The 26,426-nt window shown below is 43.3% G+C and overlaps 2 protein-coding genes across 7 annotated transcripts in view; one reads left to right on the top strand and one right to left on the bottom strand.

The window, feature by feature from the left end:
- Positions 1-3,648, top strand: part of LOC129709487 (SWI/SNF-related matrix-associated actin-dependent regulator of chromatin subfamily B member 1-A) — a 59,452-nt gene extending 55,804 nt beyond the window's left edge. For all 5 annotated transcript variants that reach the window (XM_055655911.1, XM_055655914.1, XM_055655912.1 and 2 more), the window contains 3 exons: positions 945-1,135; positions 2,719-2,850; positions 3,148-3,648. In XM_055655911.1, the coding sequence (XP_055511886.1) occupies positions 945-1,135; positions 2,719-2,850; positions 3,148-3,187 (363 nt within the window). In that variant the 3' untranslated portion in view covers positions 3,188-3,648. The remainder of the gene's footprint in view (positions 1-944; positions 1,136-2,718; positions 2,851-3,147) is intronic.
- Positions 3,649-4,526: 878 nt separating this feature from the next.
- On the bottom strand, positions 4,527-25,270 carry LOC129709488 (derlin-2-like). Of its 2 annotated transcripts, XM_055655916.1 has the most exons (7): positions 25,074-25,270; positions 21,369-21,434; positions 18,455-18,528; positions 14,041-14,134; positions 12,825-13,020; positions 9,421-9,511; positions 4,527-7,258 (listed from the first exon to the last, which is right to left on the bottom strand). In XM_055655916.1, the coding sequence occupies exons 1-7, from the start codon at positions 25,164-25,166 to the stop codon at positions 7,123-7,125; spliced, it is 750 nt and encodes a 249-aa protein (XP_055511891.1). In that variant the 5' UTR covers positions 25,167-25,270; the 3' UTR covers positions 4,527-7,122. The 2 variants fall into 2 exon arrangements, with proteins under 2 accessions (XP_055511891.1, XP_055511893.1); XM_055655918.1 differs by lacking the exon at positions 14,041-14,134 and having other exon boundaries at positions 18,455-18,478.
- Positions 25,271-26,426: the final 1,156 nt, after the last annotated feature.

Here is a 26,426-nt window from a genome sequence, read left to right on the forward strand (position 1 = left end):
CGTGCTCTTGGGGGTATTCTGGGTAAGGTGTGAGAGGCCCCGCAGGGCATGGAGGCTGGGCGATGGTAGCTGGAGAAGAAGGTCAGCGCATTTATGGGCCGATGTTGAGGAGACTCCGGAGTGGTTGAGTCGCTGCATTGGGCCGCTAGAGGCCCTGACGTAGCTTGGGGTTCCATTAGATTGCGCTCTGCTCCAAGTGGCTGAACACACAGAACAGCTGTGGCCTACAGTGACACGGAACGCGGGGTAGCGATAGAGTATATCAACAAATCCTCTGGCCAAGCTGACACCCACAACTCTGACCCAGTGCCACTGTGAGGACAACAGGCCTTTAGAGCCAAGTTAAGACTCTTAATGTTTATTTCTAAATTTCAGGCTTGAAAGGTACAGGATGACGCCTAAAACGTGGCGATGCTTGTGTACTATGATGTACTATGTCCTTATGGAGGTGTATAAAATCACGAGGGGAATAGATAAGGTGATTACAGAGTGTTTTTCCTGGGGAAAGGGAATCAAGAACTAGCGGGCATCAGTTGAAGGTGAGTGGGTACGACAATAGGAACCTGAGGGGCAACTTTTTCACACAGAAGGTAGTGGATATATGGAGCGAGCTGCCAGAGAAAATAGTTGAGATGGGTACAATAACAACATTTAAAGGACATTTGGACAGATACATGGATAGGAAATTGTTGGAGGGATATGGGTCAGGTGTAGGTCTTGGGTGGCAGGGACGAGATGGGCCGAAGGGCCTTTTCCATGGTCTATGACTTCTTGACTGTTTAGTTGTTGACTAGACCATAGACTTGGTTGGAATTGCTGCTCACCACTTGAAGCCTGTGTTCTGGTCACTGGGTTGTTATACACACTCAGTCTGCAGGATGAGACTCCTTGAAGCCGTGAACTGATTGAATCTGGATAATAACTGAACTATTGCATTTGTACAGCTCAACATCCATGTTGGAAATATATCTCTGGTGGATCAATTCGAGTGGGACATGTCGGAGAGGGAGAATTCACCCGAGAAGTTTGCTCTGAAGCTGTGCTCTGAGTTGGGTCTGGGAGGAGAGTTTGTCACCACCATCGCTTATAGCATCAGAGGCCAGCTGAGCTGGCATCAGCGCACATATGCTTTCAGGTAGGCCTGCTCTCCACTGACAAAGGTTGATATATTTAAATTGTATTTTGCACTTGTTCACGGACTCTTAAACTTCCCTGTTCATGTTTATGCAAGATGAGTGACCTGAACAATCCATCACACTGAAGTTCAGCTGCCATTATTTTACCCTCTGAATCATCAGTGCCCTTTGAGGTGTTCTGTTCTTATCTGTATTGTGTACTGTAACACCCAGATTATTGTTATCAACAAATGTGGCTCAGAACCTTCATTGAAGTCCCTGGTATTGCCTGGGTTTCCTCTGGGTACTCTGTTTTCATCCCACATCCCAAAGACGTGCAGGTTTGTAGGTTAATTGGCCCTTTAAATGGTCCCTAGTGTGTAAGAGGTGGATAAGAAAATGAGAGAAGAGAGAACTACTGCTAATGAGTGATCAATGGTCAACATGGACTTAGTGGGCCATAGAGCCTGTTTCCATGCCGTATCTAAACTAAACTGATACCAAAGAAAGCATGTGATAAGCTTGCCTTCATTTGTCAAGGCATTATGAGAGTCAGGAAATATGACGCAATACTTTGGTTAGGCTGCATTGAGAGTATTTTGTGCAGTTCAAGTTAACCCATTACAAGGATATGGAGACGGGAAAGGGTGCAGAAATGGTTGATCTAAATGTGCCTGGATTATAGGGTATTAGCTACAAGGGGAGGTTGGACCAGCTCGGATTGCTTTCTCTGGAATGCTGGAAATTGAGTGGAATTCTGATGGTACATAATATTGAGAGGGATAGATATGGTCGACAGTTAGAACCTTTTTCCAAGGATGAAAAGATCAAATACTAGAGGACTACCATTAGTAAGAGGAGCTATTTTTAAAGGAGGTGTGCAGGTCAACTGAGGGTGACGTGCTGCCAGGGGTGGTGGTAGAGGCAGATACAATAGTGACATTTAAGATGCTTTTGGATAGGCGTAGACATGTGCAGGGAATGGAGGTATATGGATCATGTGCAGGCAGAGAAGAGTATTTCTTGGCATTATGTTTGGCACAGATATCGTGCCGAAGGACCTGTTTCTGTGTTTGTTTTATGTTCTATGTTCTTACATGTGGCTGAAGATGATACAAATTTCTCTGCCAGGACTCCTGCACTTTCTTCCCTAGATTCCCACACATGTCCTATAATATACTTGGTCAGGACCTAGAGATTTATCCACCTTAATACTCTTTATGACTACCATTAATTTCGTAATGTGGATATGTTTCAAAACACATTTAATATCCTTAATTCCTTAGCAGTTCCGCCCCGCCATGACTTTCTCCATGGGGAAACATGCTGGAGTTTCAAGAATTGTAGAAGTAACCCAGTCCATCACGCAAACCAGCCTGCCACCCCCACCCCCCCTCGACTTTCAGGGCCTCGGGAAAGCACTTACAATCCGGGCATTCCCTCTTCTTTCCTTTCCCAATGGACAAGAGACTGCATCTTATCCTCTGCAAATAGACTTTTGAATGGCCTTCTTGTATGCTTGGGATGAATTTTCGATCTGCCAATTTACCTAATTGCAGCCCTTGCCATTAGGTAAAAGTGACATTGTTTTTTTGTGCTGCAGTGAGAATCCCCTGCCCACGGTGGAGATCGCCATCAGGAATACAGGTGATGCAGACCAGTGGTGCCCTCTCCTGGAGACACTGACAGACGCGGAGATGGAGAAAAAGATTCGTGATCAGGACCGAAATACCCGGTAGGTTCCCTTGTCCAGCACATGGACGTAGTGATGATACAGCTCGCTCGCCGTTCACAATCGATGCACACTCCCATCGTCCCTGCCCAACAGTGATCAACCCTCTCACCCTCCTCACCCACACACAATGCACATCTTCCTAACCTGTCTACACCGACCCCCTCCTTTCCCTGCACATTTAAATTGGGTAAATGTATAAAATGAATAGGAAGGAGATGTGTGTGGCCTGTAGATTTGGACCATGTACCTGGGTATCTAGTTCTACCTAACTATTTGCAATGTTTTCTTGCTTTACAGGCGAATGAGGCGTCTTGCAAACACAGCTCCGGCCTGGTAACTGATCCTGTTATTGACGGTCTGGTAACTGGTCTCATGTTCAGTTTGCCTCCAACTTGCTAACTGATCCCATGCTCAGTCCGATCGTGCATCTGGTACCCGTCCGTATGCTCTATGTGCCGGGAGCCGCTCGTCTGCTCGGTCCTGTCTCCAATGTGAACTGATGCCGTGTGCGGCCCCATTTCCAGACTGGCCAACAGTCAGGTTCAGATGATGACAAGTGGATAACCATTGCAAGTGCTAGTTCTGAGAGAAAATAGACATTCCCCACAGTGGCCTTGTGGCAGACTTATGCAGGTCCTCACACTGTGTATTAAGACTGTGCTCATCAGATGTTTTCATGTGCAGGCCCATTCCCTACAGTCAGTGCACAGGTGTCTTGCCTTAATCTGTTTTTGTATAGATGCTCATTGCACTTCTAGAGCAGTTCTTTTTTTTAAATAAAGGTCTTAATTTTATCTATCCTGCAATAGCTTTCAATCCTATCTGATTTGATTGTCTGGGGGTTGGTGGGGTGGGGGAGTTATAAACCACATACTGTATCTTTCTCTCAACCAGCGCATCACTCAGGAGGGTATGAACTATAGTGGCAGGGGAGTGGGAACCAGAGCAGTGAGTCAGAAATTGGATAGAGAGTGATGGGAATGTAGAAGTTGGGTCAGTAATTCCCAAAGGAAAGAAAGTCAGGAAGAGGTGAAGCAATGTGGTGATCTGGTGGGCTGAAGTGTACTTATTTCTATGCAAGGAGTACTTTGGAGAAAGCAGATTAATTTAGAGCCCGGGCCAGTGCTTTAGGTCGATGTTGTGGCCATTACAAAAGCATGGTTGCAAGAGGGATATGACTGGCAGCTCAATGTTCCAGGCTTTTGATGTTTGATGAAGTTCATTCGCCATACCTGTTGGGCCCCAACAATGAAAGCAATGCAATTTAATCCAACAATCTTTCCTCTCCTCCTGCCGTGCTCCTGCCCGTCCTGTGCACTGAACGTGATGTCACTGACTTCTCTGTCGACTTCTAGCCCTCCCACTGCCTCACTACTTCTTTGGATCTTGTCCCCCCCCCCACAGTCCAGTTTACACAACCAGCACGTAAGGTGCAGCCCGTCCACCTTGTACATTCATTGGAGAAAAGGAATGGCATGTGATTACAGTATGAAGTATGGAGCTGAAGTCACAAGCTAGACGTGACAATGGACTGCACCTTTTCCTTCCGCTGTAGTCTGCATTTAAAAATTGATACTTATAATTAGAAGGTAACTAGTACCAAGAAAGAGGAAGAGTTATTTTTGTTATTTTTACAGTGTGTATTGTTTTGCTTGTCACAAAGTCTCGACCTTAACTTAAGTTAAGTCTTTATTAACAGATGAACCGGAGTTTCCAATCATTTCCAGACAAGATGTACAATAGAGAAAGGCAATTAAGAACTATTCCACAGGAATAACTAGATGATTAATCTCTGTCCGTTTTGTCCTCTACCATCCAGTCAGTTGTGAGATAATGGTAAAGCTATTGCTGCTGGAAAAGTACAAGTCTCTCAAATTACCACTATTACCATAGTGATGTTCTGTCACAGAAATCTAATTACCATTTCAATGCTGCTGTCTCACTACCAAGGTTGTTCCAATGACTGACCATTCACATAAATAAGATTAGCTGCGATGCTTTTATAAAAACAATGGCAAACTCATGATGGGGTCTTGTCTGAAGTGTTACTGTTGCATCAGAGGCAGTGGAACTATCAATTGCAGTTCTGTCGGTAATAATGCGCAGTGCACATAGACTGAAATCCAGAAGAATGCAAGCAATGATCCTTGAAACAAATGAGTGAAAGTGAGAACAATCCAGGAGACAGCAGAATGAAGAGCAAAGGAATAAGGACAGTTTTGAAGTGTGAGAAGCTGGCAAAAGCAGAGATTGCGAGCTGGACAGGTATGCTCATAACGACAAAAGCATCAGCTTTGCAAGGTATTCATGTTCATTCCTGATGTTGTGGGCAACCAAGAATGGAGATCTCCAACATTACATTTGGGGATGAGTGTGGAAAAGCAAAGCATGGGAATAAAGGAGACCTGGGGCCTGGCAGTGTTGTAGAGCAGAGGGATCTAGGAGTGCAGGTACACAGGAAAGTGGCATCACAGGTAGATAGCATGGTCAGGAAGGCTTTCAGTACATTGGCCTTTATCAGTCAAGAGGCGTTTAGTTTAGAGATACAGCGCGGAAAAAGGCCCTTCAGCCTACCGAGTCCGCACCGACCAGCGATCCTCGCACATTATGCTACACACACCAGGGACAATTTTGCATTTATACTAAGCCAATTAATATTCCATTGCCATTCCATAAGATGATGATTTATCTTTCATTGTCAGTACCCAATCCTACACGTTGCATATCTCTTCATTCCTTTCTTATCCAAAATGAAGTATCAGATACCTAAAATCTTCAGCAACAGCTGGGAGTAAAACTTTTGTTTCTCCTTCACTTCATTTTTCATTGGATCTTGGGACCCAATGTGAGCTCCACACCACTAGCTCTATAGGACTTTGGTTGGTCCGCATTTGGAGTATTGCGAGCTGTTCTTGTCACCCCATTACAGGAAAGATGGAGGAGCTTTGGCGATGATGCAGAGGACGTTTACCAAAATGCTGCGTGAATTACCGGGTTTCATCTACAGGGAGAGGTTCGATAGACTTGGATCGTCTTCTCTGGAACGTCAGAGGTTAAGGAGAGACTTGATAGAAGTATATAAGATTAGGAGAGGCGCAGATAGACCATCAGAACCTTTTCCCCTAAGGTGGAAATGTTCAACACTAGAGGGCATAGCTATAAGTTGAGAGCAAGTTTAATGGACATGTTCAGGGCAAGTCTTTTTTTACACAAAGGCTGGTGGGGGCCTCTAACTCATTACCAGGGTGGTGGTTCAGGCAGATACATTAGTGGCTTTTAGACAGGCACATGGATGTGCAGGGAATAGAGGGATATGAATCATGTGCAGGAAGACAATATCAGTTCCACTAGACATGTTTGGCTCAAACATTATGGGCCGGAGGGCCAGTTCCTGTACTGTTCTATGATCTACATTCAAAGGTCAGGACAACTGAAAGCATCGCAGCTGGTGTACAAACTCCATCTCACAATCAAATTCTTTGAAATTGGATCAAGCTACTTGCACCTTATTGTCTTGAACTGGAGCTGAGTTTTCAGCGGACAAGATCAGATCATGCAAAACCCCGACTGCTTATTTTTTTACTCTACACTTGCGCTTGTGACCTTTACCAAATACCACTGAACTACAAAATACTCATCGTGGTTTTCAAACTATTCATAATCTTACACACTCGTATCTTTATAACCTTTTCTAACTCCACGATATCCACACTCTAATTCAGGCGTCTGTCATAGTGAGCAATTATTGTACCATGAGCTCCAGCCAAGAATCTAAGCACCAGGAATCTCCTCCCTAAGGCTCTTTCACCACACCACCTCCTCTTTCACACATACCCTTTCTGCCTGTGCTCCTTAAATCCTATGACAAATGTAATTCTGCTTTCATGTTTTTGTGGCTGTATGCCACCGATTGTTTGATTTGACTCCCACAAAGCACCTTCTAACCCATTGCTGTACACCACGTTAATACACTACGCAATACTACTGTGGATTTCAGAAGAACTATCTTCACCTGGAAGCCTGCTGCATCCACACCACACAATTGAGAAAATGGTTCTCTTGGAAATTATAAGAGCTTGGTATATAAACTTATTCAAGACTCTCAATAATTCTCAACAAATATTTTTCACTTTGATGCTGATGATAAGAATTGAAAACAATTATTACTTTTAATTACTACCTTTGTGAAAGCATCTCAGTCACTATGCAAAATAAAATGTAAAATAAATTTACTCCATTTCAGCAACATCCAGTCTTACAAAATACGAAGTATCATTGGTGAGCATCGGGGTTCTGTTCATTCTGATCCCCAAACCTTTGTTCACGGCCCCAGTTGAATCCCACAGGCCGATCCTCAGGCAGCATGTTGTAATTGGGATCCTCCTCTGCAACGTCAAATATTGCCTTCCTGCAAATCAGAGTGAGCAGAGGTAATTGCAACTTGTGTGAATTACAAAATGATCTTTACAACTGCTGCGAGTTTCTAGTGAACGCAGGTTCGAGCCCTGGGGATTGGTGAGTTTTTACAGAGTGAGCTAGAATGAAAGGGGTCGACAAGGGGAAAAAAAGGAAGGGTGGCAGTGGGGTGAGGTGGGGGAGGGAGGAGTAGTGCATGAGAAGAAGACATCATGAAGTGCAGGAAGAGGGCTGATGAGGCAAATTAATTTTGGTGCAACTTGCAGAGCAGCTGAAACAAACAAAATATCAGACTGATAAGGCAGTGATTGCAGGATCTGGCCAATCCCAAATTACATTATTCAGTAGACACAAAATGCTGGAGTAACTCCGGAGAGAAGGAATGTAGTGACGGGGAACTTGTTACCCAAAGACAGCTTTACAAACACAATCAGTGGCTGGTGTAACTAGGAGACGCAAGGAATTGCAGATGCTAGTTTACCAAAGACTCCCAAGAGCTGGAGTACAGCATCACTGGAAAACATGGGTAAGTGTGTCTGTGGGGGTAGGAAGGGGCAAGAAAGTTGGGATGGCTGGCAGGAAAAAACTGATTGGTGGACACAAATTACTGGAGTAACTCAGCAGGTTAGGCAGCATCTCGGGAGAACATAGATAGGCTAAGTTTGGGGTCATCTCCATGCCCAAAACGTCACCAATCCATGTTTTCCAGAGATACTGCCACTTTGTGTCATTTTTTTTGTAAACCTACATCTGCAGTTCCTTGTTTCTACTTCTAATAGGTGGATACAGGCGAGGGGGGTTGTTAGGTAGATAGATTAAGGCCAGAGATAAGGATACAAAAAGTATGATATAATGCAACTTATCAGGCACCACAATCATTCTGAAGTGTCCTGACCCGAAATATCACCTATCCATGTTCTCCAGAGATGCTGCCAAGTTAACCTGCTGAGTTACTCCAGTAATTTGTATCTTTTTTTTAGCTGCTATAATGAGTAGCCTCTGCTCAAAGGAAATAGAGAGAATCCAGGAAAGTATAAGCCAGTGAGCCTCAGGTCAGAAGTATGGAAACAATTGGAGAGATTTCTTCGTGATAGGATTTACTCCCAGTCAGCGTAGCTTTGCATAGGGCAGGTCATGCCTTACCAACTTGACCGGGTTTTTTTTTCAGGTGACAAAAGTGATCGATGAGGGTCGGATGGCGGATGTTGTCTACATAAAGTTTAGTACGACATTTGATGAAGTCCCTCATGGTTGGCTGATACCAAAGATTAAGATGCACAGGATTATCAGTGACCTAGTCATGTGGATTCAGAACTGGCTCACTGATAGAAGGCAGTGTTGTGGTGCAAGAGCAATATTCTGGCTGGAGGTCTGTAACCAGTGGAGCTCTACAGGGATCTGTGCTGGGACCTCTGCTCTTTGTGATATATGTAAAGGACATGGTTATAAACAATGAAAGCCAATATGGGATCTAAGGTTTCATAAATATGAGGTTTGGAGTACAAATGTTCTGCTAAAACATCACAGGTTAAGATCACAGGTTAGGTCACAACTCGAGAATTTTAGGTTTGGCCACAGTAATTTAGTAAGCGTGCAAAAGTCTTGGAGAGAACGTACAAGAGATCTGGAATGGTTCAGGAATGGAATGGTTTTAGTTAAACACAGTCTGGAAAAACGAGTTCTCCTTGGAGCACAGGACATGAGTGTGCATGGTTGTAGGTGGTTTTGATAAGGTAGTTGGAAAAAAAAAAAAGATGCTCCTATTAGTTCATGGTACCAGTGAACAGGTTTTGGTCAGGAGATGGGATGGAAGAGTAGTGGTGCAAGGTGAGGACAATCTTCAAGTAGCAATGTACTCACTGGAGAAGGAGAAATAACCAATGATTTTGAAAATTAAATGATCAGCCCTCAAGACAAATGAACTTGCATGCTGAAGATTCTCCACCCCAAGCACATCCATCCATGTCCCTGCATCAAGCAAAGGCCTTTAGAGACTCAAATGTTCCAACAGGTACATGTTAGGAATGAAAGAATATCAAGCAGAAGACAGGATGATGGCCAGCAACGGAGAATATTCCACTCAGGCAGAGAAGATTCCACTCAAACCTGTTCTGTACATGGTTTTAACAAAATACCTGAAGAGGCAAGACTTACAGAAAGCCTGGCGTCACCAACAGTTTCATTCCCCCAGGTTGGTTTGGGAATATATCTTCCAGAAAATAATATATATGGCCGACCACAATCCCTGCAACAAGGGAAAATCCAGCTGGTTTATTCATGCTTCTCACTGCTGACCTCCACTGGGCAGTATTATTTCAATGTGGAAATGGACACGGAGCATCTACAAAGTTGTACATCATCACGCACCAGCCCCTTGCCCATATTCACTCACTACCAGCTGAAACAATATTTTGCGCTATTAGAAGTACAATATATTTAATACATTCTATGCCTCAACTACCACGCAAATACTACCAGTTTCAAACAGCTATGATAGGTATTCAGGTCCTCACCTGACATAATAACACACATTTGTGAGATCCTAAAAATACAAAACATAAGATATATAACGTAGATAATATATTAAAGAAAATGAATGTATTGCGATTATAAATGGCTGGTATACAACTTTAATCACTGAGCGATGATCAAACAATTGAAAAGTATTCAATATAAATGTGGGAGTTATTCAAAGGCTAATTGATAAGTGTTCAGGACTGACATGTTTCAGCAAGGTGGGACAAGAAACCTTGGATGACCAGATTCTAAATTTGATGAAAAAGGCAAAGAAAGCATTTGTAAGTATGAATAACTCATGAATTGGAAGGGCCAAGAGGGGTATGAAATGCCATTTGCAAATCAGAGTAAAGAAAACTTCAAGATTTTTTATAATTAGGGAAAAGGTAGGAAAGAAGAAGTTAAACACAAAATGCTGGAGTAACTCAGTGGGACAGGCAGCATCTCTGGAGAGAAGAAATGGGTGGCGTTTTAGTAAAGACCCGAAATGTCACCCATTCCTTCTCTCCAGAGATGCTGCCTGTCCTGCTGAGTTACTCCAGCATTTTGTGTCTATCTTCAGTGTAAACCAGCATCTGTAAACAGTGTAAACAGCACCGAAGCTGTGGCGGCGGCGGCAGCGGAGACCTGACTCGGCCTCTGAGCTGTGGCGAGGCAGCGACCACCCGCGGAGTTTGAACCGTCGCCTCGGCACAGAGGGAGAACAAAGAGGGAAGAGCCAGAGACTTTAAGATTTTGCCTTCCACCACAGTGAGGAGGTGTTTGTTGAACTCAGTGTGGTGGATGTTAAATTTGTGTTGATTGTGTGTTTTGTCATTGCAAGGATGAACAACCTTGGAGTCAGAGTATGTGGGCATGGTAATAAACAAGCTCCTTGCATCTGTATTTACCAAGGACAGTGAGACATGTGTGGGATATACTAGTACACTAGGGCAGTTTGAGATCAAGGACGTGGTGGTGTTGAGTCTCATGAAGAGCATTGTGGATAAATCTGCTGGGCTCCCAGTTTATGAGAGAGGCAAGAGATGAGATTATTGCGGCATTGACAAATATCTTGGTATCGCCGTCCCACAGGCAAGGTCCTGATGAACTAGAGGGTAATCAATGTTGTTCCTCTGATTGAGAAGGGAAGACTAGGCAATTCAGGAAATTATATACCAGTGAGCCTCACAATACCATTCTGGAAGCTATTCTATGGTATAGGATTTACTTGCATTTGAAAGAAAATGGAAAATTAGGAACAATAAGCATGGTTTTGTCAGCAGCTGATCATGTCTTTCTAACTTGATTTAAGTTATTTGAAGAGGTGAAGAAGATGATTGATGAGGATAGGCCAGTGAATGTTGCCTACATGGATGGCATTTGATAATGTTCCTCCAGCAAGGCTGATCCAGATGATTACGACTTCATAGTTTGACGGTGGTTTTGATTCCTATAGAAGGTAATGTTGGAAGGGTGCCATTCTGGCAAAATGTTCAATTTAAATATTGTCATGTATGGCACAGACATTGTGGGTTAAATGGCCTTTTCTGTTCTGCGTTCATCAAAATGTTACCAAATAATCATCACCTCTTTCACAGTTCATCTTAGCTATTTGTAATTCAATTAAAAAAAATAAAATAAGCAAAAAGGTTCCCAAGCTACTGTTGAAAGAATTTTGGATTACCTTTTGAAATATGCATTGAATATCGTTGATTTTTTTGGTCAAATCCACTCTGACCAAATTAACGATATTATTATCTTCAAAAATTAAAGGAAAAAAAAATACTTTGAACAAATTATAGTCGAGTTTGTTGGCCAAAGAGGAGCAGGATTTCTAATGACTGGATTATAACTGCACCTATAGTCTTATAATTCTAATATGTAACAGGATGGATTACAATTGCTTCCCACTGAGAATATTGGTGACAATGGCAATTGATTTATCTGAACTTCTGCAAATAATGCTTGCATTTTATCATCAGGCTTCAGACAAGTTGCAGGAACAAGAAACTGCAAATGGTGCTATCAGAAGCAAAAAAAAAAGATCAGCTGAAGTAATTCAATAAGTCAAGCTGCAACTGTGAAGGGAAACGGACAGTTGATGTTTTGGGTCAAATTGAAGGGTCTTGTTCTGAAGCGAAGTGGCTCTTCTTTTTCGTTCAGATATGTTGAAATTTGTTTTTTGGTGGGAGAACGCAGAACACAGAAAAGCACAGTATAGCAACAGACCCTTCAGCCAACAGTGTTTGTGCCAAACGTGATGCCAAACTAATTTTATCTGCCTGCACTTGATCCATATCTCTCTATTTCCTGCATATTAATGTAAAAGCCTCTTAAACACCAGTAACAAATCTGCCTTCACTGCCGTTCCTGGCAGTGCGTTTCACTCGCCCATCAATTTGTGTGAAAAAACAAGCCCTTTACATTAACTTAGCCCCTCTCACGTTAAAGCTATGTCTTCCTGTCTTTGACATTTCCATCCTGAGAAAAGGACCATCCACCCTATCGATGCCTCTCAACATTTATATCCTTCTATCAGGTCTCCCCTCAATCTCTGGCGTTCAAGAGTAAACAATGCAAGTTTGTCCAACCTCTTCTTGTATCATCTAATCTAGGCAGCATTCTGTTAAACTATGCAGCATTCTGTTAAACTATTTCTGCACCCTCACCAAAGCGTCCACATCCTTTCTATAATGGCGTGACCAGAACTGCACACAATAAAAGGCAAGATTAGACGGTAATGCTGATATATCATCATCATGTGCAAGGACTAATCGCCAGCATTTGTCTGTGGGCAGGACTGAAGAATGTTAAGACATTTTAAGATACAGAAAGGACTGTCGTAGCGTGTGTGCTGCAGCCACAATAACAAATTAGATTGTATATTTATTGTATTGTCACTCAAGGACAAAAAACAACGTGACATTAAGATGTACCCTTAGCTCTCTAGTGGCTCTCATCAATCCGATTTTAACCCATTTAAATGTCAATGAACATGGAACGATTCAGCAGAATTCACACCCATTTACACACACCCATGCATGATAGCTATAACTTACCCAACAAGTCAACGATGACAGAGTTTCCCAGAAGCAATGAGAATCCCATCAACACCCACGGCAAAAAAGGAGCCTGGAAGTTCAGCAGCCCAAAAAAATTCATTCGTACAAAGGGGTTTCTCCGGCTCCAGATGTAAACCAGCATGATGGTGAAGGCCTGCCCCAGGAAGAACAAGCTTGCAAAGATTCCAAACAGCTGAATGCTCCAGAGTCAAGGATCATAGAATGCTCCAAGGATCATTAGTTCCCCTGCAGTGAATCAAAGCAGGCCAGTTGGCTGCCAGAGGTGTCCACACACACACACACACACTCGGCAGTACGCTCTTTCATTGCTCTCTTCAGTATTTAAACAATATATCACAATCTAAAGATAGACACAATGTGCTGGAAACATAGAAAATAGGTGCAGGAGGAGGCCATTCGGCCCTTCGAGCCAGCACCACCATTCATTGTGAACATGGCTGATCGTCCCCTATCAATAACCCATGCCTGCCTTCTCCCCATATCCCTTGATTCCACTAGCCCCTAGAGCTCTATCTAACTCTCTCTTAAATCCATCCAGTGATTTGTCCTCCACTGCCCTCTGTGGCAGGGAATTCCATAAATTCACAACTCTCTGGGTGAAAACGTTTTTTCTCACCTCAGTCTTAAATGACCTCCCCTTTATTCTAAGACTGTAGCCCCTGGTTCTGGACTCGTCCAACATTGGAAACATTTTTCCTGCATCTAGCTTGTCCAGTCCTTTTATAATTTTATATGTTTCTATAAGATACCCCCTCATCCTTCTAAACTCCAGTGAATACAAGTCTTTTCAATCTTTCCTCATGTGACAGTCCCGCCATCCCAGGGATCAATCTCGTGAACCTACGATGCACTGCCTCAATCACAAGGATGTCCTTCCTCAAATTAGGTGACCAAAACTGTACACAATACTCAGTAACTCAGTGGGTCAGTCAGTATATCTGGAGCAAGGGAATAGGGGACGTTTCAGGTCAGAACCCTTCCTTAGACTGATAGAGGTGGGGAGGCGGAAAAATGCCAGAACAAAAGAGGGCCGGGAACAGATGACCTTGGGAAGGGTGGAATTCATAATGGCCCATTGTTGGCTGGGGAAGATGTGCCACAAACTTAAGTGAAAGCAAATAATGCTCGATCCCGAGGGACTGCCTAAGATTTATGTCAGCGACGACAAAAATAACACTTGACAAAAGGATACTGTCATTAAAATACCACCAAAAATAAACATGAGCAGAAAATCAGCCGTTCTTCCCCTGAACGATCCTTCTTCCAACATTCGACAATATCTGTATCTGGAATACTGGTAAAAGAAGATAGCATGCAATTGTGTCTCTGATCCAACCCAACAAGGGTTTGGAAACCAAACATAAACCTTCCAGTTACCCACACAGCAACCAGGTACAGGGATTTATATACCACCAGGTGGCGCTTCGCAATCAATCACAATCACAATAATACTTTATTAGCCAAGTATGTTTTGCAACATACGAGGAATTTCATTTGCCAAGCCAGCCATCATACAAATAAAAAGCAACAGAACACACAAAATACATTTTAACATAAACATCCACCACAGTGACTCCTCCACATTCCTCACTGTGATGGAAGGTGAAAATAAGTTCAAATCTCCTTCCTTTGCTCTTCCGTGGTCGGGGGCCTCGAGCCCTCAGTTGACGGGATGATCTTGACTCCTGTAGCCGGCGACAGACTCTCCTCATCGAGGTGATCAGCTCCTGCATTGGGGGGGGGGGGGGGGGGGATGTCAGCTCCCCCGCGTCGCTAGCGGGTGGTCGAACCCCGTGTCGGGGCTGGTCGAGCCTCTGCGTCTTTGGAGCTTCCCTACATGGCCTCTCCCAAGACTAAAGTCCACAGGCTGCGGTTGGAGAGATCCCAGGCAAGGGTTCGCCCAGATGCAAGTCCACGCCCCGTTCTATCGATGGTAGACCGCAGAGTGACCGGAGAATGCGATTCGAAAGTTAATCGCATCTCCGACAAGGTAAGAAATTTCCCTTCCCCTCCCCCTACATAAAACAAACTGGAGAACATTTACACAGACTTTTAACATACACTAAAAAATTAAAAATTAAAAAAAGACTGCTGGCGGGGCTGCCAATCGTGCAGCGCCCCTAGTGGTAAGTGCTGGTGGCTTTGATGGCAGCCTCGCCTAGTCTGTCTGTCCTTTTCATCTTTATTTGTTATTTTAGTGTGTTTTAAAAGTATGTGTTAATGTTCTCTGGTTTGTTTTATGTGGGCGGGGGGAACTTTTTCTCAATCTCTTTGTTTTCCGGATCGTACCTCTGGTCGCTCTGCAGCCTAACATCGTGGAGCTGGAGGCCTTTCTCGGGACTGACATCGAGCCCCACCGCGGGGGACGTGGACTTGCCATCCGAGCCGATCCCTTGCCTGGGATCGATGCTCCAACTGCAGCCTGCGGATTTCACCATCGAGAGCTCGCAGTCTCGGGTTGAGACCGGCGTCGGGAACCTCCAAAAGCCACATGAGATTCGACTAAACCCGTCCCGGGGTAGATCGCCCAGCGCGGGGGAGCTGAGATTCCCCCATGATGCAGGAGCTTGATCGCCCCAATGAGGAAGGCCCGCCCACCAGCTACAGGAGCTAAGATCGTCCAGTCAACTGAAGGTTAGAGGCTCCCACCCGCAGCAGAACAAAGAAGGGAGAGATTTAACTTTTTTTTCACCTTCCATCACAGTGAGGAATGCAGAGGAGTCACTGCGGTGGATGTTCATGTTAAAATATATTTTGTGTGTTCTGTTACTTGTATTGGTAACAGCATGGCAAATGAAATTCCTCATATGTTGCAAAACATATATGATAGTGCTATTGAACAGGATTTTGGATAGCCAGAGGGGATTAATTTGGCATCATTCAGTACAGACATTATGGGCCGACAATGTTCCTTTGCTGCATTGTTCTACATTTCATCTTTTTGTTTCATTCACTTTGTTAAGTTCTGCACTGTTATTTTATTTTCTCCACCAGACTTCATTAAACCTTGTCGTTTATTTATGCAAAAGACCACCCAAGGCTTGAATCCATTTTTGGATTGTATTCAGGAGTACTTCTTGTGCCAGTACATAGATCGATTTATAAGGAATGGGGCAGTTGTATACCTAATCCTGGGGAACTAAGCTGTTCATAGTCACAGGGTCATACAGCATGAAAACAGGCCCTACAGCCCAACTTACCCACACCAACCAAGAAGGCCCATCTGCCACTCGCCCCACCTGCCTGTGTTTGGCCATAGTCTCAACTTTCCTATCCATGTACCCGTCCAAATGTCTTTTAAATTATGTGATAGTGCCAGCCTCAACTACCTTCTCTGGCAGTTCACTCCATAGAGGCCTGGCAACATCCTCCCAAGTCTTCTCTGCAACCTTTCCAGCCGATAACAGGGTGACCAAAATTGAACACAATACTCCAAATGGGACCTTACTAAAGTCTTGCATAACCGTAACATAACATCCCAACTTCTATACTCGAGGGCCAGAGCTACAGGGAGAGGTAGAGCAGGCTAGGACTTATTTTCTTGAAGTGCAGGAGGATGAGAAGTGATCTTATGATCAGAAAATTGGAGAATAGCAATGTGGTTCCTGTATTGAAGCATAGCAAGGACATGCCAGGTAAGTACAAGTGGTCTAACATCAGAAGTAGAGAAGTTATTGAAAACTAAAATCAATATATACTTACAAAGCCAAGAATGATCAGAGATAATCAATATGGCTTTGCTGGTGAGAGATCGTGTCTGACATTTGATTGAGATTTTTGTAGTTGTATCTAAGTATATAGATGAGGGCAATGCAGTTGACGTAGGCTGCATGGACTTTATTTAGCAAGGCAGATAGTTCAGGTTAGTTTAGAGATACAGCTTGGAAAGAAGCCTTTTGGACCACTGAGTTTCTGTCGACCAGCGATCACCCTTACACTAGTTCTATCCTGCACACTAGGGAGAATTTATAGAAGCCAGTTAACCTACAAACCTGCACATCTTTGGAATGTGGGTGGAAACCGGAGGAATCCCATGTAGTTACATGGAGAATGTACAAACACCATACAGGCAGCAACCATAGTCAGGATGAGAATGATTGTGGAAGGCTGCTTTTATGAGTGCAAGCCAGTGAACAGGAATTTACTGTACAAGGATAGGTGCTGGGACCCATACTGGGTAAGGCGGAGGAGCAGCCTGATAAAGGTGTACAAAATTATGATGGGCATAGATTACGTAGAGTCAGAAATGTTTCCCCATGGAGGCGTCTAGAATCAGTTGGTGATAAAATAAGGAGAAAGAAGTTTAGAGGAGATGGAAGGAAGACTATTTTCACCCAGACAGTGGTTGGAGTTTGGAATACACTGCCTGGTAGAGTGGTGAAGGCAGAGACATTCACAACATTTAAGAAGTCTCTGGAAGAGCATGCAAATTGGATGAGCGTAGATAGGCTAATAAATTGGCAAGGATATGATTGGGCCTATTTTTATGCCGTATAATTCTATAACAATTTTATTCCAGAGGATGAATACCCAAACATAATTTAAATCTAAATATCTTCATAGCCAAAATTGACATGCATATATTTTTTAAAAAATCTATAAACTGTACACTAAAATATGACCTAGAATAGATTTATAGGTTAAAACACCTACAATGGTCTCCTTTAAAAGCCAAGGGTGAAAACCACGTGGTCCTGAGAATTTGTCACTCATTACACCACTAGTATATACTGAAAGCAAGCATGCCAAATCTTGGCCAATACTGTTGTCATTCTCCAAATATCAAAAGTAGGTCTGTTAACTTTGCAACCCCTTGTAAGCATTTCACATTCAGTTATCGCAGCATTTCAGTTTGTTACTGTATCTTGCTGCTGGCATCTCTCTCAAATGCCATGTGCATTAGTGTTTGCCTTCTGTATACATCATTTTTAGCTTTATCTTGCTAAAGGGCCTGTCCCACTTGGCGATTTTATCGGCGACTGCCGGCATCATTGACTGGTGTATCAGGTCACCGAAACATTTGCAGCGTGATGCGGCGTGATGACGTGCGGTGTTTTTTCAAGTGTCGCAACATTTTTTTTGTCGCCGTTGGATTTTGAAAGGTTCAAAATCTTTTGGCGACATTGATATGACGCCGGCAGTCGCCGAAAAAATTGCCAAGTGGGACAGGCCCTTTACTTACTTCTTCTTGTTCATGACTGGTTGCTTTTGCTGCACTGCACTTGAACAAAAGGTGTGTGGACAGATTTTATACACCTCCCACTAAACATTGACATTTTACTGATTAACATCATTGTTCAATTTACATCGACATGAAGAATTAAGGTATGAAGATTCCTCAAATGCCTTGTATAAATTCTTCAATCTTAGTAACCATTATACGTTCTGCCTTTTAAACATTATACTAAATTATATTCTAATTTCATGATGCAAATGTTCACTGAATGTTGGGATGTTTACTAAACTTGGTTCAGAACTCATTACTCAGTTTATGGTGTAGTAAAATATCCTCTGTGATAGAACTAAAACCATTGTTGTACTGTCTGCAAGACTTATTCAAGCCAAATTCGTTTGACATTCCCATCCCATAATTCACAAAAGGATACAAAAAAATCATATTGAACAGAAAGCTAAACCCCAGAGGGCCAAAGAAAAGAAAATTAGTTAGTAGTCTCCAAACCTGAAAAACAAGAGATTAATTAATTAGAATCACAAATAGAATATTGATTCAATTTAACCCAATCCCTTAAACCACAGCAGCAAAGAGATGTTCAGTGAGGTGAAGAGGTTAGGTGACATTTTTATTTTCAGTGGTTTGATTTAATAAATAAAGAACTACAAGATTATTACTAGCTTTTGGGAATTATTACCATTGTTAGGTAAATGGTGCCCCTTGGTACTAAAGGTGAAAGTAAAGGTGGGGCATGGAGGGGGAACCAATGAACTCTAGTCCAATCAGCCTTTTACCTGCCGTAAGAAATTATTGAATTATTTCATGACTGAGTGAATTAATATCTTAAAGTGTTCAGTTGACATAATGGCATGGGTTAATGGGCAAGGTATAGCTGATGAATCAGATAGAACATTTTGTACCCGACATATTGACCAGGGATCGTCCATTGATATTATTTACATTGGTGTGTGGTAGGTCCTGGCAAGAGATTGTTTAAGTTGAAACTCGTGGAATAGACATATTGTTATCCTGGTTAAAATGGAAGCAGTGATTATAATGTGTCTTGGGTGCCTCAGTCATTCTATTCATTTAGTAAGGACTTAAATGAAGTAATAATAAGCCACAAATTCAAGTTTGCAACTTCCAGCAGTGTTTAGGAAGGCAGCAAATGAAAAATATTGACAAATTGAGTAAATGGGCAAAAATGTGGCAATGGGTTTTAATGCCAAGTTTGAACCTAAATTGAGACATAATTGAGACAGTACCTTGTAAATAATTAAAAACTAGAATCAGTGGCAGTTCAAATTAGATTTTTTTTTTAGCATACAGCATTTAACCACAATAAAAGAAAATAAACAAAGCCTCATGAAGTGCTGGCTTTGGCAGCCAGAGGTGGAGACACAATGGTTAAGAAATGGTTAGACTAAACAGAGTATGGTGAGCAGTTCCTGGTACTATTACATAAGGAGCATAGCATGACTCAAATTCAAGATGCAAGAAAACAACTATTAAAATATAAATCATTGCCACTTGTGGAGGGTAGGGCTCATTGGGTTGGTATTGGTTTGGTAAATTATTACTGTCATGTGTACAAATGCACAGTGGTTTGACCACCACTAATCATTTGAACCAAGCCTTTAGAAGATAGAAACCACAGGAATAAACCCTTTGGCCCACAATCTCTGATGTCAAATCAAACTAATCTCCCCGGCCTGCACGTGATTGATATCCATGTTCTTACCTAAAAGCTTTTTAAATGCTACTATCAGGAGCAAATATAGGGAAAACATAACTGCAAATGGCAGGTCGGCAATCCCCTTCTAACAATGTCCAGGTCAATTATTACATTAACTCTGACAAACATTTAGGAATATGGGGTAGACAAAAGGAATTTGCCAATATCTCAACAAATGGCAAACTCAAGGTCTTGCATTTCCTTATGCTTCTATACATTAGAGCCCAAAAGATCTAATCAAAGCTGGGCAAGTGGAGCCAAAATTAGCATATCCAATTAGAGGTGGTGAGAGAATTGTGTTTTTTTTACTGGATTGTGTTTTTTTTACTGGATGCCCAAGACCAGAAGTGTAAAACAAGAGTTGGTGTTGGGAACTTTGGTGTTTGTGATGTACCTTAATGACTTGGATGCGAGTGCAAGAGGTGTGATAAGTAAGTTTGTTAATGACATAACAATATATAGTTGAGAGTGTGGAAGGTTGTTCAAGGATACGGCATGAAGCAGATTTGTTGGAAAGATGAGCAGAGCAGATGGAATTTAATCCCAAAAAGTGCAGGTAGATCAATTTAAGGAGGGCAATTAAAGGTGGGATACATACAGTAAATGGTATCACCCTGGGGAGTGTTGACGAACTAAGGGACATTGGATAAAGTCCTGAAAGTGACAGCATAGGTGGAGAGGGTGAAGACGGCATATGGGATGTTTGTCATTTTTACCCATGACATAGAATATAGCAGCTGGAATGTCACGTAACAACTTTAGAAAATATTGATTAAGCCTCAATTGGAATATTATGGGCACTTCTGGTTGCCACAGTATAGGATGCGATTGCGCCGAGGAGCTCCACCAGGATGATGCCTGGAATAGAGCATTTCAGTTCAAAAGGAGAGGTTGAATGGACTAAGATATAGACAAAATGCTGAAGTAACTCAGCGGGTCAGGCAGCATCCCTGGAGAAAATAGACAGGTGATGTTTCGGATCAAGACCCAAAACATCATCTATCCGTATTTTCCGAAGATAATGTTGAGTTACTCCAGCATTTTGGGTCTATCTTTGGTATAAACCAGCATCTGCAATTCCTTTTTATTACATTTTGAATGGACTAGGCTTGTGTTCCTGTAATAGATGAGCCTGAGGAGCGACCATTTAGAGGGTTACAGGGTTATGAGGGGGATAGGTCATGTAGATATTGTGTTTCTATTGTGGTGGGGATGCCTACAGTAAGAGGACACAGATTTAAGGCGAGAGTTTGGAATCTGGAATGAGCTGGTGAAGGTTCCCTCACAACGTTTAAGAAGCATATAGACAAGCACCTAGGAATAACACATGGTTATGGATCCAATGTGGGTAAATTGGATTAGTACAAATGGCTGCAGGGACATGGTGGGCCAAGGCGCTGGTTTCTGAGCTGTATGACTCTAAAATATGTTGGAGCAACAGGCCATTCAGCCCCTCAAGCCCATTTGACCATTCAACAAGATCATGGCTGACCCGATCTTGACCTCAACACCAATTTTCAGTCGGTCGCCTGCTTTAGTTTAGATTGATTAATAGGACTCTGGCGCTGGTAAATAAATTGAGGAATGTGGAATGAAGAATTTTACAACTTACCTGATACTTCTTGACGATCAAGTCAGGATTGAAATATAGCTGAAAAGGAGTAATGACCTCCAATTGCTGTGAAAATAGCAAGCAAGAACTTAAAGCAGCAAGCACCATCTCACCATATGACACAGCTTTTTGAACCAAAGTCCAAACAAACAAACTGGCTCACAGTACACAGTAGACTACAGATAGGTGGAGAGGGACCTGGGACAATTTACAAAGGAAATAGGTGGAGAGGAATTAGACACTGTTGGAGGTTGTGCTTCATGCGTTTCAAAGAGGCCAAATTTGATATGGGTTATTAGGTTTTATCGGGTGCATAGTTTGAAGCAGGACAAGTCAAAAGATCCTCAATTTTCGTTCTTAGTTGGAGTTCATAATCTCAACCCATGCCTGGACTCTGAGTGAGTCGATGGGGTACATCAAAATAGCACCTGTTGTGTTGGAGAACACACATGCATGACAGGAAAGAGCAACTACAGCTTTAACATCCCATCAACTCTACAAAGAGTTGTGGCACATAGTGGACAGATGAAGTACCAGCACTCTCTGGTTTTATATTATTTGTCAGCAGTTGTATTCTAGTTTTGCTTTTGTGTAGAGATACAGCGTGGAAACTGGCCTTTAGCCCACTGAATGCGTGCCAACCAGCAATCAACCTACACTAGCACTATCTTACACACACCAGGGACAATTTACAACTACCAAAGCCAATTAACCTACAAACCTGTGCGCCATTGGAATGTGGGAGGAAACCGGAGCACCCAAGGAAAACCCACACGGTCACGGGGAAAACGTCCAAACTCCATACAGACAGCAACCATAGTCAGGATCGAACCTGGGTCTCTGGTGCTGCAAGGCTGCACTCTACCACTGCACCACTTTCTAGCTGAAATTCATTTCTTATTTAATATCAACACAGTAAAATTCCGTTAATCCACCAGTTTTTCTAAAAACCCAATGTTTCAGCATCTGTCACATAGATCAGTACAACACAGGAACGGGCTCTTCGGCCCACAATGTTTGTTCCGTACATGATGTCGAGTTGAACGGATCTCATTTGCCTACACGTGATCCATATCCCTCCATTCCCCGCCCTTCCATGTGCCTGTCCAAAAGCCTCTTAAACGACACTATCATGTCTACCACCACCACCACCCCTGGCAATGCGTTCCAGGCCTCCACCACCCGCTGTGTAAAAAAATGTCACGCATATCTCCATTCAACTTTAAACCTTAATCTTATATGCGCACTAGTGTGGGACATTTCCACCATGGGGGAAAAAAGGTTCTGACTGTCCACCCATCTATGCCTCATAATTTTATATACATCTAACAAGCCTCTCCTCAACCTCCGAGCTCCAGAGAAGACAATTCAAGTCCATGCAACCTATTCCTGTAGTTGAAACTCTCTGGTCCAGACAGCATTCTGGTAAGCCTCCTCCGCACACTCTCCAAAGCTTCTACATCTTTCCAGTACCGTAGCAACCGGAACTGCATGCAATACCCCAAATGCAGCCTAACCAAAGTCCTATAGAGTGGCAGCATGACTCCCTATATTCAATGCCCATAACAAAGAAGGCCAACATACTATATGCCTTCTTTATCACCCTCCCTACTTGTGCTGCCACCTTTCGTGAGCTATGAACTTGGACTCCAGGATCCATCTGTACATCAATGCTCCACAGATGCTGCCTGGCACACTCCAGAGCTTTATTTGTTGCTTAAGATTCAAGCATCTACAGTTCTATGTACCAGGACTTCATATTGTATGCAAAGGTTCTGAGGGTGCTGGATTAACAGAGCTTTATTGTACTTGGCCATGCTGCTCCAGCAGCACTTCCAAAATCTGTTGCCTCACAACTCAGAAGTACCTGGGCAGAAGCATGCCGTAACATCTCTTACCACGCTCCCTCCACCTACACGAGTCCTCTCACACAGTGACCTTTCCATCTAATTTTCTCCTCCTTTTGTTTAATCCTCCCATCCTCTTCCCCCACCTGATTCCATCTGCTCATCATCTCCTACTCATTTGGCTCCACCTATCAGCCTTACTGCCCCCCCGCCCCCCGATTCTCACTTTCCACTATGCATGGAAACTCTTCACTGATGATGCTTGACCCACTGAGTTCTTACAGCATTGTCTCTGTTCCTGATTCCAGCACCTGCAATCTCTTTCATTTTCACAATTAGAATGCTGAACGGTATGCCATCAAAACCACATAGACAGATGGCATCGGACATCCTCCTCAATAGTTATTGGACTTCCTTCCTCCTATCAACATGTTACATTTGGCTGTGGTCCACATGTTTTTGGATAGTGAGAGAAATAAGAATATGACAGATGAGGGGAGTGGGCAGAGCTAGTTTGAGGCATCAAATGGCCTTTTCTCCCCACCACTATTCCTCATAATTGATTGTTGGCAAGGAAGAATAAACAAAAAAAGTTTTGCCCTACTTCTCATCTTAAACCCAACATAAAAAAAGGACATTGTGCCCTTAAATGCAACAGTTCAGATGCAAGTCCCAACATGTAGATTCACACAATAGGACTCTGAACCTACGTTTTCTCTATTTGGAGACAAAAGGGACACAGATGCTGGAAATTGAATGAATACTGCTGGAAGAACCCAACCATTTTGACAACATCTATTGAGGCAAATGGACAGACGATGTTTCAGATCGGGACTCTTCTTCAGGCATTAAAAACTTGAATTCTCCATTCCATTTCCACACTGACCTTTCTGTTCTAGGTTTCCTCCATTGTGAGAGTGAGGCTAAACGCAAATTGGAGGAACAGCATTTCATGTTTTGCTTGGGCAGCTAACAGCCCTGTGGTATGAATTAATTTCTCTAACCAAGTAACCCCGGCATTCCCTCTCTCCATTCCTCCCACACCTAAGTCGCACCAGCTTCTCTTTTTCACACACCAAACAGCTAACAATGGTCTTTCCTTTATCATCATTACTTTTTTACATATCTTTAATTCATTGTTCTTCATCTCTCTACATCATCATCTCTATATCTCTCGTCTCCCTTTCCCGTGACTCTCCGTCTGAAGGGTCTCGACCCGAAACGTCACCCATTCTTTCTCTCCCGATGTTGGCTGTCCCGCTGTCACTCCAGCTTTTTGTGTCTATCTTTGGTTTAAACTAGCATCTGCAGTTCCTTCCTACACAGTAACACAACATCCCAATTTTTATACTTAATACACTGACTGATGAAGGCCAACGTACCAAAAGTCTTCTTGGCCACCCTATATCCCTGTGACGCCACTTTAAAGGCACTATGTACCTGTACTAGATCCTTCTACTCAACAACGCTGCCCAGGGTGTTGTCATTTACTGTGTATGTCCTGCCCTGGTTTGACTTCCAAAGTCATTTAACTGTAAAGCTTGTCAGGAAAGCAAATACCAAAGGAACTGCACTCTCAGCATTAAGCATCGCTGCTGTTGCTTGAGCCACTATTCTCAACGCTGACGAGTGGTAATCGATATGAAACAGTCCCTCTCTCCACAGATGCTATCTGAGTTTCTCGAGGCTGTTTCAGTTCTCGCAGCTGCCAGACAGGGACAGAGTGAGTCCGCGAGCGGAACAACACGCATCAGCTGAGCCAGCCAGATGCCCGACCAGCGGATTCTGCTCGCACCTGGCGGATTCCCGCAGCCTGGTGATACACGCGTCCTTCAGGGGACGTGGAATGCTTACTTACCACGGCGGCAGTAGTCAATACGCAGGCAGTAGTGTAGGCTCGGGTCACCACGGGTATGTGGCGGTACTCCTGCAGCAGGCTGTGGTACGCCATGGTCCGATAGACCACCTCTCCTCGACTCCGCGTCCCCAGCTCAGCCTCGCCGCCCGACTCACACGCCGCTCCTCCAATCACCGAACCAGGAAGCTGCGAGCAACCTATCAGATGGCGGTATTACGGGAGGCGGCCGTAGTTGGAGCCACGTACCCATTGACCGACCAATAGGACAACGAATGATCATCATAGTCGACCAATAGGAACGGCGTAATGCAGTTTGCCCGGTGAGCTCCTTAGCGGGGAGGCCGTGTGAGGTGCTGCAATGTGGCTGGGAATAAGCGGTCAGACGGATTGTGGAAGATCATAGATAGATAGATAGATAGCCTTTATTGCCATAGCTGCAGATGCGGGTTTACACAGAAGACACAGAATGCTGAAGTAACTCAGCGAGACAGGCGGCCTCTCCGGAGAAAAAGGAATAGGTGACGTTTCGGATCGGAACCCTTCTTCAGTCCGAAGACTGGGAGCTCCTGTTTTCACCCTCAAGACTTACCCCTTCTTGGGTCTCGCCAAAATGGGAAACTGTGTCTCTGCGGATCTGATCGTTTTTTGAAGCGATCATCAAGAGGATTGATGATGACAAAGTCTCGCAGGGTAGACTAGTTTGGCAGGTTATATAGTATGAAATCCAACGTAAGCTAGCCAATTGGACTCAATGTTGGCTTGGAGGAGGAAGTCAAGGGGCAGTTTTTTTCTGATTAGAACCTTGAGACCAGTGGGGGTGCTGCATGGGTTGGTGATGGGTGCACAGTTGTTTGTTATTCACATTAACAATTTGAATGGCAATGTTAACATTGTTAGTAAATTTGCAGATAACATCATCATTGGTGGTACAGTAAAAAGTGAGGAAGGGTATTTAAGTTAGCAACAGAATTTAATTTAGTTGGGAAGGGGGTCCATGGAATGGCAAGTAGAATTTAACTCTGACAAGTGTGAGGTGCCACACTCTTGTATGTCAAACCAGGGCAGGACTTGCATAGTAAATGGTAGAGCCCTGGAGAGTGTTGTTAAATAGAGAGATCTAAGAATATATGTTCATGGTTCCCTGAAATTGGTGGTTCAGATGGAAAGGGTGGCGGAGAAGATATTTGACATGCTTGCCTTCATTGGCAAGTGTAATGAGTACAAACTTGGGAAATCATTATGGACCTGTACACGTTGAATAAACTCAGCGGGTCGAGCAGCATCTGTGGAGGCACAGGAGAGTTCATGTTTCTGGTCAAGACACGTCTTCATGGCTGAGAATGTATTGGAGAT

Source organism: Leucoraja erinacea, chromosome 25 (genome assembly GCF_028641065.1).
Source record: "Leucoraja erinacea ecotype New England chromosome 25, Leri_hhj_1, whole genome shotgun sequence".
NCBI classification, from domain to species: domain Eukaryota; kingdom Metazoa; phylum Chordata; class Chondrichthyes; order Rajiformes; family Rajidae; genus Leucoraja; species Leucoraja erinaceus.

What these genes read in the sequence shown, in the direction of transcription:
- LOC129709488 (XM_055655916.1), bottom strand. Translation starts at nt 25,166, where the DNA reads ATGGCGTACCACAGCCTGCTGCAGGAGTACCGCCACATACCCGTGGTG. An exon ending in TGATCGTCAAGAAGTATCAG is followed by an intron (nt 18,529 to 21,368) that starts GTAAGTTGTAAA and finishes CTTGTTTTTCAG; the next exon opens with GTTTGGAGACTACTAACTAA. An exon ending in TGTCATCGTTGACTTGTTGG is followed by an intron (nt 9,512 to 12,824) that starts GTAAGTTATAGC and finishes CCCTTGTTGCAG; the next exon opens with GGATTGTGGTCGGCCATATA.